The sequence below is a fragment of the Chiloscyllium plagiosum genome, chromosome 30, assembly GCF_004010195.1.
Source record: "Chiloscyllium plagiosum isolate BGI_BamShark_2017 chromosome 30, ASM401019v2, whole genome shotgun sequence".
Classification (NCBI taxonomy): Eukaryota; Metazoa; Chordata; class Chondrichthyes; order Orectolobiformes; family Hemiscylliidae; genus Chiloscyllium; species Chiloscyllium plagiosum.
Genome location: NC_057739.1, coordinates 30,639,729 through 30,654,197, shown reverse-complemented (window position 1 = coordinate 30,654,197; position 14,469 = coordinate 30,639,729). Strand labels below are relative to the sequence as shown.

The 14,469-nt window shown below is 39.4% G+C and overlaps 1 protein-coding gene across 1 annotated transcript; it reads left to right on the top strand.

The window, feature by feature from the left end:
• The first annotated feature begins 1,854 nt into the window (after positions 1–1,854).
• fam183a (family with sequence similarity 183 member A) lies at positions 1,855–13,788 on the top strand. Its single transcript, XM_043719699.1, has 4 exons — positions 1,855–1,987; positions 6,490–6,549; positions 6,661–6,764; positions 13,696–13,788. Exons 1-4 carry the CDS (start codon positions 1,855–1,857, stop codon positions 13,786–13,788), a joined length of 390 nt encoding a protein of 129 aa, XP_043575634.1.
• The last annotated feature ends 681 nt before the right edge of the window (positions 13,789–14,469 follow it).

Genomic DNA, 14,469 nt, shown 5'->3' with positions numbered 1-14,469 from the left:
CTCATTGTTAAGCTTATAACTCCTATTTTCGACACAGCACTGAGCTCTGGAACTGCACCAGACAATGTTTCAACACCAGGGAGTGGGGAGGGGGCTACTGCTGGTCAGGTGCATAACCTCAATCAGGCTGATAGAATCATAATATTGAGATTTTCCATGTTCCTATATAAATAATATGGAGCTGTCTGGGATCAGTCCTCTCTTGCAAGGGTGGATTGGTTGAATTGGTGGATTTACTGGTCAATTCCACTTGAAGAGGTCATTAGGGGACAAATCACATGCCTGAAAGAACACATAAGAGATTGATTTATTTTTAAAAGTTGCACTTATCATGAACAAACATTGCAGTTACATTACAATGTCTTGAAATTATTTTGTAAGTGTTAAAATTTCCTGAAAATTAATTAAAACATATTTAATTTTCAAATTTAAATTGAGTCTGAAATTGAGCTATAATCCAGAAACTTCCTAGGGAATAAAATATTAAGCAAGAATCACTAGGTTACTTTGACTTCATATCTCAACCGAACATTTGAAGGATCATTCATTCCTCTTTGCTTTTGGAGATCAACTCATTGACATGTGATTACTACTCTTTTACTAAAATTCTTTCCCACCATTGATTATAGCTCAGTTGGCTGTACAGCTGGTTTGCACTGTAGAGTGCTGTCAACAGGGTGGGTTCAATTCCCAAATCAGCTGAGGTTACCATGAAGGACCCTCTTTCTCAACCTCTCCCCTTGCCTGAGGAATAGTGACTCTCAGGTTAAAACACCACAAATTGGCTCTCTTTAATGGATCAGCAGTTCTATGGTTTGGAAGATAATGGTTGTGGAAGGTTCCCTGTAATATGTTCAGGCCGTGGTAAGCCTTTTTGTTTTTTAAAAAAACTGATGTTTTCAAATCAACCTGTTTGGAAAACACATGTCTGGGGCAAAATGGTACTTGAACATGACTTCTGGCCCAGAGGCAGTGTGCCACAAGATCCTTCCATTATTGATGATATTTTTATCTTAACAAACTAATAAATCCCATGCCATTGTTAATGGCAAATCAAAAAATAAGTATTTCACAACAACATGTTCGATAGTAGAATATCCATTTTATTTGGCTTAACCAGTTATGGTCATAAAATCTAACATGGCCAGAACTGAAATATGATCTACTACTTGCTCTCTTCTTTCTGGGTAAACACTATAATTAGACACCAACTCTTGTGCTCAGGGAAGTCTTATATTAAAACGAAGATGTTTCAGCGATATTTAGAATTCTCAGCCAAATAATCGTTTTAACTGAAGGAGACATTTGGACAGCTTTTAACTTTTAGTTTCAGGCACTCCAGCCAGCTCTGAACAAGAACGGGAGTGAGGAAGCATTGGACAGAAGGGAATCGGACAAGAACGGGGTGCTTGAACTAGCCCCAGCGTCCAATGTGAAACAAAAACAAAAAAAAAACTTAAAATGCAAAATTATGTAAAATACAAATACCATGAAAAGTAAAAGGAAATCGAATTTCCGAATTTATTCTGGTTTGCTTTTCTCGAAAAGCATTTTGGCTGCCGGAGGCAATTTGTCATAAAAATATTCCCAATTCTTTTTCCACTAGGCGACTCCCACATCACTGATAAGACAGGCATTCACTCCATTTCTCAGGATTTCTGGTAGCGTACATAGTTTTTTTTTAAAATACGTTTTTTGTTAGTTAAAAGTTTGTGTCCTCTATCGGTTACAATCCAATCTCGCAGACAACTCGCCGACGTGTGTGTTTCTTTGTATTGGTTGCCCGGCAACAGTGTAACAATCTCAGGAGCAGGCTTCGGGGAGAGTCTCCACAGTGGGGAGCAGAGCACCAGAATGGCGAAACCTCCAGCCGAGAAGCCGCCAAAAGATATGGTACATCAATTGGCATTTGATCGTGAGTCGATCAGGAAAGAACTGCGCTCTCTGAAACTGAAAACCACCTTTAATATCAACCCCCGCTCCAAATGTAAGTGATCGCTGTTACTTGTGACTCGGGAATAAACTGTGCGTCCAGTTTTAGTAGCCTCCAGATAGGAAACAGCCTGTGAATCCTAAACATATTCCAATAGCATCTCATTAATTGGAACTCAAGTGAAAAGTAGTGAACACAAAATTGGGAATTTTAAACGAGAAAATACTGAAAATATGTTAACCAAAAAGGAACATAATGATTGTTAGGAGAAAGTGCATCTCATCCATTTCCCCACCTCTGCCCTCGAACCCCAACCGCAACAAGAACAGACTCCCCCTCTCACCTTCCACTCCATCAATTTCCGTATACATCAAATCATCCTCCATCATTTCCACCACCTATTAATGAACCCCACCAGAAGAGTTATATATTTCCCTCCCCTCCCTTATCAGCATTCCATAAAGACCATTCCCTCCGCGTCTCTCTTGTCAGGTCCACGCCCTTCACCAACCCACCCTCCCCTCCCTGCCACCACAGGAATTGCAAAACCTATGCCCTCACCTCCGTCCAAGGCCCCAAAGAAACCTTTCACATCCAGAGTTTTACCTGCACTTCCACATTTACTGTATCCATTGCTCCCAATGCGGTATCCTCTACATTGGGACGCCTACTTGCAGAACGCTCCAGATAATATCTCCAGGACTCCCACACCAACCAACCCCACCACCCCATGGCTGAATACTTCAACACCACCTCCCACTCCGCCAAGGACATGCAAGTGCTGGGCATACTCCATTGCCAAACCCTAGCCACCCGATGCCTGGAGGAAGAATGCCTCATCTTCTGCCTTGGGACCCTCCAACCACATGTGATCAATGTGGATTTCCTCATTTCCCCTCTCCCCGCCTTATCCCAGATCCAACCTTCCAACTCGGCACCATTCTCATGACCTGTCCTACCTGTCCATCTTCCTTCCCTATTCCACCCTCCTCTCCAACCTAGCACCATTACCCCCAACTTCATTTACCTATCGCACTCTCAGCTACCTTACCCAAGCCCCACCCCCTCCCACTTGGCTCACAAGTCTCATTCTGACGAAGGGCTTTTGTCCAAAATGTCGATTCTCCTGCTCCTCGGATGGTGCCTGGCCTGCTGTGCTTTTCCAGCACCACACTCTCAACCATAATGATTGTTACCCAATCAATAATCTGAGACATGAATTTGCTCAACACAGTAACTAGAGAATTTAAATGTAATTAATTATAAAAATCTTAAAAGAAAAGCTAGTATCAGTAATGGTAATCTTGTATCCATCATTGTCCTAAAACCCACCTGATGTACTGAGGTCCTTTCATGACAGAAATTTGCTGGCATTAGAGAGTCAGGCACACAAACTAATCCAGACCTATAACAATGTGGTGGACTGTGATCTGCCCACTGATATAGAAGTAGTAAACCCTGAATTGGCAAACCATTCTGTTTATTTCAAGCACATTACTCACCAAGCACCTTCTCAATGTGGTGGACAATAAATGCTGGTCTTGTCACCATCATCCCCATCCTCTGAATGAATAGAATAAAACAACAGGGTTGGTTTGCATCAATCTGGTTGCTTAGGGTTTTCATGACCAATGGATGTTTCAAAGTACTTTACAGTCAATCAAATACTGTTTAAAGTGCTGTCACTATTGTAATTTAGAAAGCACAACAGTTAATTTGCACACAGTAAGCTGTCACAAATAGTAAAGGAGTAGATTAGATTAGATTCCCTACAGTGTGGAAACAGGCCCTTGGGCCCAACAAGTCCACACCGACCCTCCGAAGAGCAACCCACCCTGACCCATTCCCCTAATATTTACCCCTGACTAATGCACCTAACACTACGGGCAATTTAGCATGGCCAATTCACCTAACCTGCACATCTTTGGACTGAGAGAGGAAACCAGAGCACCAGAAGAAACCCACGCAAACAGGGGAGAATGTGCAAACTCCCACAGACAGTTGCCCGAGGCAGGAATTGAACACGGGTCCCTGGCGTTGTGAGGCAGTGCTAACCACTGAGCCACCGTGCCTCCCAGTAATGAGCAGCTAATATACCTTTTATGATGTTGATTGAGATATTGGTCAGGATATCTGGGAGAATTGCCTTGCTTTTTGAAATTGTGCCATGGGATCTTTTATATCCAGTTGAGCAAACTGTGAGTCCTCAATTTAATGTTGTACACAAAAGACAGCAACTCTGATAGTGCAGGCTCTCCTTCAATACTGAACATTGAGTGTTAGCTTTGGTTTAGAGCTCAAGTCCCAGAATGGGATTTGAACCTGTTGCCCAGCTGCAAGCATCCTACCCACTGAGCCACAGCTGACACTATAGAGAGAACATGTCAAAAGGTTTTAGTTCAGGCCTTTGCAACAATCAAAAAGTAATTGTGAAGGAGTTGTGATGGAGGAAGCAAAACTAGTGGAATAACTCGTAACTGGCTTTAAAGTAGAAATGGAGAATAAATGATGTGAATGATTTTCTATTCAGTCAAATGAAAAGCAAAAAAGAAATCAAAGAAATAAACCATAACTTTTAAAAAAAGCATTCAAACAGCCATACCAAAGAGATTATTTATTCATCCAAGCAATGCATAATGGGACAACTTGGAAAATACAGACTGGGTCAGTCATGCGAGGTTGAGTGTTTGTGGATAAAAACACAATCTAACCAACCATCACTTTAAGAATTATACTAGACAAACATAAGAATGAGGTGTAGGCCTCCAAACCTTCAACATTGTTACATCATTCAATAGTTGATCTTTTATCAGAATTCCACCTTCTTGCATTATCCCCATTTTTCTTAATTCCCTTAGTTCCCAAAAATCTATTGAAATTGGTCTTGAACAAATTCAATGACTGATCATCCACAGCTGCTTAGAATAGAGAATTCCAAAGATTCACAATCGTTTCAGAGAAAATTTCTCCTCATCTCAGCCCTAAATGGTTGACCCCTTATTCTGAGAACAATTCAGCTTATGCTACCAGTAGCTAGGTAAAACAATTATTCTTTATTTACAAATTCCTTGCAACATACTAATTGATCAACAGTTAAAATTTAATTCATATATCTTAAGTATCAAATCAATGCAGTATTTTGGAAAAGATATATGTATAAAGTTTGGGGAAATATAGGTAGCATTTCCAGAGAAACTACACACTCACAAAACTAAGTAAATTAATAGCAATTATCATTAAAGAGGAATCTGATGCTGGTAAAGTTTAGATTATAAAGATATTATTAAAACTTTCTGTTTGGATTTGGAAGCACCTTACTTCTTTCTTTTCCATCCTTTTTATCTGAGCAACATTGAATTCAAGGTTGTTAAATGTTCAAAACCTTAAATAGGTCATCTGTGGAAGAAGGACCTCTTGCAGCAAGATGAATTTTAGATATTAATTCCAATGTGTGACAAAAAGGATACTTGGAATTATTAATTACATGAGTGAGCTTCAAGATATAATAGGCAAAAGTGAGGATTGCAGATGCTGGAAACCAGAGTCTAGATTAGTGGTGCTGGAAAAGCACATAAGGTCATGCAGCATCCGAGGAGCAGGAAAATCGACGTTTCGGGCAAAAGCCCTTCATCAGGAATCTCAAGATATATTAGGTCAAAATAGAGGAACTTTGGAACTGTGCTCCACTATCATGTGCACCTTACAAAATCTGTCTTCCTCAGAAAAATGTCAAACATCTTGGATCTATTTCAGGGTTTAAAAAATACAGACTCTCTGCTAAGTGATCAAAATTCTTATGGCTGGGAAATTCTTGACCAACTGGTTTATCTTGAGGAACAGTGTCCAATCCAAAAACAATTATTGGCTAGGGGCTATAATTATTGTTATAAGATATTATTGGCCGTATAGAAGTCAACTTATTGCTCCCTTTTTACTGAAGAAAGTACATGTTTGGGGTGCACAGTTTTCCAAACTTTTGTCCATGAGAACAAATAACTATGAAAGCCTGTGCTACAGCCAGTCCCTCTATGTCTGTATTTGATTCGGTGAATGCTGCCTACTCTTGAATAATCTTTTTTGCCGAAAACATTTAGCTTTTCCAGAAATTATTGGCATCATTTCCAAACGGTCAAAAAAAAACAATGGGGCAGGCAAATTGACAGTAGAAATGGTGCATATTGGCCAGTGGCACATTGTTTCAAGATGTCTATACCGCCAAGAAATTTATACTAACAATTCAGATTAAAGTGCTAAAAATATGATGCAGCAAACTTTTGAGAAAAAAAAATATTGTTTTCAACAGCATAATAGTGACATGGGGGGAAATATCTTACTTTTCATCACTTCTACAAGGAAGAAGTCTCTTAAAAAGGACATGAAATCTGACTTTAAGCTTGTCAGGCTGTTTCACAAATGGTGCTTGGAATATAAAAGTTGTTTTGTTGGACAGAGAATATTAACTTATTTTCAACTTTAAATAATATCAATAATATCTGTCTGTGATCAGTATATTATATACTAGCCCAATGTGCATAATATATATATTTTATCAACAGTTCATTGTATAACGGGGAAACCTAATGTCCAAGATTTAGAAATGGACAGCAAAGAGGACCGTATGTACTGTATTATTTATTTTGCATTTCAATTAGTATAGAATGTTTACATGTTTTGTGAACATTATTTTGCGCTTTTGAATCTGAAGATTGTTTCTATTTTGTTTCTAGAGAATTTAGCAAAAATACTCTGGCGTAATTTTTTGGAACCAAGGATGAAATATACAGTGCCACAAACAGAAGCACAGGAGATTGGCTGGATAACTACTCCCCTGGTAAAGACATGACCATCATAGAGTCACAGAAATGTACAGCTCGGAAACAGATCCTTTGAACCAACTTCTCTATGGCTACCACATATCCTAAACAAATCCCATTTGCCAGAACTTCGCCCATATCCCTCCAAACCCTTCCTATTCATATGCCCATCCAGATGCCTTTTAAATGTTGTACCAGCCTCCACCACTTCCTCTAGCAGCTCATTCCATACACGCAACACCCTCTGCTTGAAAAAGTTGCCCCTTAGGTCCCTTTTAAATCTTTCTCCTCACCTTAAATTTATGCCCTCCAGTTCTGGACTCCCCCACCCCTGCGAAAAGACCTTGTTCTATTCATCCTATCTATGCCAGTCATGATTTTCTTAACCTCTTTAAGGTCATCCCTCAGTCTCTGATGCTCCAGGGAAAACCGCCCCAGCCTATTCAGCCTCTCCCTGGAGCTCAAATCCCCAACCCTAAAAACGTCCTTGTAAATCTTTTCTAAACCCTTCCAAGTTTCACAACATCCTTCCTATGGGACGGAGACCAGAATTGCATACAATATTCCAAAAGTGGCCTAACCAATGTCTTGCACAGTTGCAAAATGACCTCCCATTTCCTTTATTCAATGCTCTGATCAAAAAGGAAAGCATACCAAATGCCTTCTTCACTATCCTATCTACTTGCGACTCCACTTTCAAGGAACTGTGGACCTGCACTCCAAGATCTCTTTGTTCAGCAACACTCTCCAAAACCTTACCAGTAAGTTATACATCCTGCCCTGATTTGCCTTTCCAAAATGCTGCACCTCATTTATTTAAATTAAACACCATCTGCCATTGGTCCAACTGATCAAGATCCTATTGTACTCTGAGGTAACCTTCTTCTTTGGGGAAAAAAAAATTCAAAGGGGAAACGTAACTGTTAAAAATCTATCAGGAAAAAGTTGGTTGAATTGAGTAGTCCACTAATGAAGAAATTTAAAACTTATAAGATGGCATTTCAGACAAGGCTAAAGAAATGTGTATAAAAATTCCAGATTGAATGTAATCAAGTTTCTGTAACAGATTAATGAGTTGTAAAACAGTTCTTGAAATGATCTGTTATTTTGTATTACGACTATGTTGTAGGTTATTCGACTGTGGGTCCACTGTTTCTGGAAAAATGGTTTTGATGGACTTAGCCACTGAAAATCAAATCACCAGTTAGGGTAGACAGAAACTTACAGGCACCCCATTTTATCACCTTAAACATTCATTTCTCATACTGGCACACGATTGCAGACAGTACTATCTACATTATGCACCGAAAAGCCTTGATAAGGTTTCTTCGACAGCTGCCAAATCTGTAAAGTACCATAAGACCATAAGAAATAGAAGCAGAATTAGACCATTCGGCCCACGTTTCACCATTCAATCGCTGATGTGTTTCTCAACCCAGTTCTCCTGCCTTCACCCCATAACCCTTAATCCCCTTACTAATCAAGAACCTTTCGCTTAAAGACACTCAATAACTTGGCTTCCACAGTCTTCTGCGGCAATTAGTTCATAGAGTCATAGAGATGTACAGCATGGAAACAGACCTTTTGTCCAACCCGTCCATGCCGACCAGATATCCCAATCCAATCTAGTCCCACCTGCCAGCACCTGGCCCATATCCCTCCAAACCCTTCCTCTTAATATACCCATCCAAATGGCTCTTAAATGTTGCAATTGTACCAGCCTCCACCACTTCCTCTGGCAGGTCATTCCATACCCGTACCACCTTTGTGTGAAAAAGTTGCCCCTTAGGTCCCTTTTATATCTTTCCCCTCTCATCCTAAACCTATGCCCTCTAGTTCTGGACTCCCTGAGGATTCACCACCATTTCACTGAAGAAATTCCTCCTCATCTCAGTTCTAAATGGTCATCTCTTCACTCTCCTACTAGTGGAAACATCTTCTCCACATCCACTCTATCCATTCTGTAAGTTTCAATCAGATCCCTTTCATCCTTATACATCCAAATACAGACCCAGAGTCCTCAATGTGACAAGCCCTTCACTCCCAGGATCATTCTTGTAAGGGTCCTCTGGACCCTCACCAACAGTATAACATCCTTCCTTAGATATGGGGCCCAAAACTGCTGACAATATTCAAATTGTGGTCTGACCGGAGCATTATGCCGCCTCAGCAGTGGATCTCTGCTCTTGTATTTGAAAGGCTAACATCGCATTTGCATAACATCGCTAACATTGCAACTGCTAATTAATCCTGCATGTTAACTTGGAAAAGAATCCTGAACTAGGACTCACAAGTCCTTTTGTGCTTCAGATTTCAGAAGAACCATCACCAAGAATAACAAAGGTATCAAAAGTTACCCAAAAGTTATTTCCAAGTCGAACAGCATTCTTTCTGGGATCTATACTGTCTCTCTTTAAAATGCTGGGTTAAAAACCTGAAATCCCCTCCCTTACATCACTGACAGCCTGACTTTATTATGTAAAGTGCCATGATTTAAGAAGTTAGCTCTTCAGCAGCTTCTCATGAGTAATTAGAAATGGGCAATAAATGCTTGCCTTGGCAATAATGATAATAGTTGAGAGTGTGTTGCTGAAAAAGCACAGCAGGTCAGGCAGCATCAGAGGAGCAGGAGAATCGACATTTCAGGCAAAAGCCCTTTCCTGACTAAGAGTAAATTACTGATAAAAATTAACGTTTATTGTAATATATTCAATTAAAACCACTTTGTACATTACTGAAATTAAAATAAATCAAAACATTCACAAGTTACTAATCATATTACATTTATCAAAAGTTGTTATCAATTATACTAACCCAAGCTATAGTTCTTGTGTTCCAGAGCAAGTTCTTAACCATGATTTCGTGCATTTCTGAAAGCCATGTCAGGTGAAAAACAATACAGTATGTTGGTCATATATTAGTTACTCTGTTCCAAGCAAGGTGTTAAAGCTATTACTTCACAAAATAATTTATTCAAACATCAGTTTTATGGGGTGTAGGTTTGCTCGCTGAGCTGTAGGTTTGATATCCAGATGTTTCATTACCTGGCTAGGTGACATCATCAGTGGCGACCTCCAAATAAAGCGAAGCTGTTGTCTCCTGCTTTCTATTTATATCTTTCTCCTGGATGGGGTTCCTGGGGTTTGTATTGATGTCATTTCCTGTTCGTTTTCAGAGGGGTTGATAGATGGCATCTAGATCTATGAGCTTGTTTATGGCATTGTGGTTGGAGTGCCAGGCCTCTAGGAATTCTCTGGCATGTCTTTGCTTAGCCTGTCCCAGGATAGATGTGTTGTCCCAGTCAAAATGGTGTTTTTTTTTCATCCGTGCGTAGGGCTACGAGGGAGAGGGGGTCATGTCTTTTTGTGGCTAGCTGGTGTTCATGTATCCTGGTGGCTAACTTTCTTCCTGTTTGTCCTACGTAGTGTTTGTGGCAGTCCTTGCATGGAATTTTATAGATGATGTTGGTTTTGTCCATGTGTTGTACTGAGTCTTTTAAGTTTGTTAGTTTTTGTTTGAGAGTGTTGGTGGGTTTGTGTGCTAATAGGATTCCGAGGGGTCTCAGTAGTCTGGCTGTCATTTCTGAAACTACTTTGATATATGGTAAGGTGGTTAGGGTTTCTGGCTGTGTTTTATGTAAACATTAATTTGTTGACTAATTTCACATAAAACACTTGGCATAGTTGAAAACAATTTTAAGTATTGCAAACATAATTATTGTTACCATTTATTGCAATACCACCTCCAAAATGCCTCTCTTGTCTCTCCACTTTCCATCCTAATTATAGATACATTGCTCCTGAACACTTGCTTATTATATAATCTGTTGTGTCTGCTATGGACACTGCTTCACTTTCTCTCATGTGGGAAGCTGTACATCTTAACACCAGTTGTAGCTGAGTTGGAAGACTGCTGTACTAAAGTTCTTCTTCCTCGCCTGGAGGAAAAACGCCTCATCCTCCGCCTTGGGACCCTACAACCACACTGGATTAATGTGGATTTCACCAGTTTCCTCATTTCCCCTCCCCCCAATTTTCCCCAGTCCCAAACCTCCAAATCATCGCTGCCCTCTTGACCTGTCCATCGTCTTTCCCATCTATCTGCTCCACCCTCCTCTTCAATCTATCACCTTCTCCCTCACCTTCATCTACCTTTTGCATTCTTAGCTACCTTCCTCCCCAACCACATCCCTCTCCCAATTATCTCTCAGCCCACAAGACTCCTTCCTGATGAAAGGCTTATGCCTGAAACATCGATTCTCCTGCTCCTCTGACAGAGCTAAGCAATGCCACAACGAACACATATCAAAGCTTCACTGTTCTTTGACATCCAATTGAAAACAGTGGTGAGCAATTAAACAGTTATTAGGAATTGGAGTTTCCATGAGCATTCCTTTTCCTCAACAATATCAGAGCCCAGCATATCTAAGCAAAAGGCAAAGCGGAACCATTCACCACTACCTTCAGCCAAAAGTCCGGAGTAGGTGTTTCCAAAAAAACACTTGCACTATCACAGATCTTCAGCTAATTTGATTCACCCCTTGGGATATCTAGAAACAGCTGAAGCCATTATGAAGGTAATAGGCCCAACATTATTTGATATTTATTACTGATTATCATTGCTCTGAAACAGCAGCTTTGCGAGCTGAGATGTTTCATTAGAACCCAACAAAGTGGAATATTGCCCAGATTTATCCCATCCACAAAAGCAAGAATTAATTACTTGTCGATTACTCACATATCATTGGCAAAACAATGGAAGGTCTTGACAACAGTATTATTAAGCACCACCAATAACCCCATCACCAATGCAAGTTTGGGCTATGCCTGGAAAACTTAGCCCGAAATTATATCATAAATATAGTCCAAATACGGATAAAAAAATCTCAATGAAACATATGCATCTTTGATATCAACAGCATTTGATTGAGCATGGCATCAAGGACCCGCAGTAAAACTATGGTCAGTGCGTTCTGGAGGAAATTCTTCACTGGTAGGTTGTGCCTTGCAGGAAGGAAAATGATGGAGTTTGTTGGAGTTCAATGATCTTAGCCCCAGGACATTGTTGCAAGTATGTCTTGTAGTAATATTCTAGGCTCAATCTGTTAAGCTCAGTATGCAATTCCTTAGGTATTGAATGAGTCGGCACCCAAATGCATCAAGATCTGGACAAAATTCAAACTTGGGCTGATATTTAGCAAACAAAAATCATGCCACAAAAATGCCAGGTAATAATCACCTTTAAAAGGAGAGAATATAACCACTACCACTTGACATTCAATGTAGTATGATCATCAAATCACTAAAAAAAACTCAATATCGCCAATGATCAGAAACTTAACTAGGTGAAACGTTCAAACTCCTACAGCTATAGGAGCAAGTCGGTGGCCAAGTCTTCTGCAGTGAGGAGTTACCTCCTGACTTTCCAAAGCCTTCCCATCACTTACAAGGCACAAATCAAGACTAAGATGGAGTATTCTCCATTTGCTTGGATGACTGTGGCCCTAACAGCACTCAAGATTCTTGACATCATGAGAGACATAATGGCCTATTTGATTGATACACTACCTACCTCCTGAAGCATTCATTACCTCTACCATTCATGCAACGTGGCTACAGTGTGTACCATCCACAAAATACACTGCAGCAACATGCTGAGGTTTCTTCTACAGGAGTTTGCAAACTTGTGACCTCTACCAACTGGAAGAACCTGGCCAACATGCAAATGGAAAAAACCAAGTGTCATACTATCCTGACTTGGACATTTATCCCCATTCTTTCATTAAAACTGGAGCAAAATCCCCAAACTCCCAACCGCCTGCACTCTGGGAATACCTTTACCAGATATACAAACATACAAATGAGGAGTAGACAAATCATCCCTCGAGCCTGCACCACTCTTCAATAAGATCATGGCTGATTTAATTGTATCCTCAAATTTGTATTTCTGCCGATTCCAAATAACCTTTTGTCCCCTTACTTAAGGATCTATCAACTTCTGCCTTAAAAATATTTAAAGTCTCTGCTTTCACCATCTTTCCAGTTCCAAAGACTATGATCTTCTAACAGAAAACATTTCATCTGCTGTTCTAGATTTTCACACAAGGGGGAACATCCTCTTCACACCTACACTGTCAAGGCTCCTCAGGACCTGATATGTTTCAATCATCTCTTCCTCTTCTAACCTCCAGTGAATACAAGCCTAGCCTGTCTAACATTCCCCTATAATTCATTCCACTCCTATTAGTCAAATTAACCTTCTCTGAACTGCCTCCAATGTATTTACATCCTTTCTTAAATAGCATGACCAATACTGTGTACAATATTCCAGATGTCGTCTGAGTGCCCTGTATAATTTAAGTGTAACCTCCCAGAAAGACTACATCGATTTAAGAAAGTAGCTTATCACCACTTTCCAAAGAGTAATTGGGGTGGATAATAAATGCTAGCTTTGAATGTACTAAGAATCTCATAAAGGAGCTGAAGCTCCCGGTTTAATTTAGCAGGGGTGAAAATCAAAGTGCGTTTTTTTCACCCTGGAAGGAAAGCAGCTGAGAAACTTTAAGAATTGTACAAAATTGTACTAAAAACAAAAACCTTAAATATTAAACTAGTAGTCAGGCTCAAACTGGTAAAAAGCACAGATACACAGATATGGTACTAAAAGCAATATCGTTGGGATAATTTAATGTTTGGATACTCTGATTTGAAACAGAGGGCCAAAAGATTTATTTCTGGATCTTATTCCTCATTTGTATTTCTTTTGAGAAAAGTCTTTAAGATATTATGGCTTTGGTCAAGATAAAGATGCAATATGTGCTTTAATAATAAAATAAGGCTACAAATATATATTCAGTTTAGTTTTACATCATTTTCTCTTTAAATGTGCAAAATTTACAAGTCTTTTAATACTTTGTATAATCCATAAAATTGTCAACTTCTCTTATAGATTGATACAGATCCAAAAGATCGGAGACTGAACTTTCATCGTCGCAGTAATGAAATTACAAAATTCGTGGCACTTTCATCAAAAACAACGTAGAGAGAAAAATGACATTAGGTTTATGTTAATGCTGCTAGTTGTTATTTTACCTCATCCTTGGCAAAGGGAGATGGGGCATCATGTAATTTTAAATACGGGACAAGATAAAAACATCCTTGTACAGTGGTGAAGAATAAAGTATACAATATGCCTTAGCAGTGGTAAAAATGGTTTTATTGGCACTATGCAAATTTCTTGGCTCCAAAGAGTCAGGGAAATCATTAGTGGAATGTGATTTGTTTGAAACAAATACAAAAGTTAGTTTAAGGTCAGAATACAAACCCAGAAGACAATATTTCCCAACATGTGTAGAGTAAATTTTGAAATGTTTATAAAAGCTTTTCAAACTGGGTGTTCCACTTAAATTTATAATTTCAGTAATTTTAAAGGCTGCAATAGAAAGTGTTTTAATAGGGGCTACTATTGATAAATCATTGAAGTATGGGGTGAGTTGGGAGAGGAGGGTCAATCTTGCCATTTCATAAAGTTCAGCTCCACCTCTCTATTACACCTACCTGCCTGGCTTTCCATGCCTAATCAGAATGTGGCCAGTTCACAACAGCAATTTCACTAGAAAGTGTGTACATAGGAATTTAGAACAGAAATATAAAAGGGATTTTTAACATTTAGGAATTTAAAGTAGTGCATGAATTCTGTCCAAGCAATCTAATTAATTTCCAG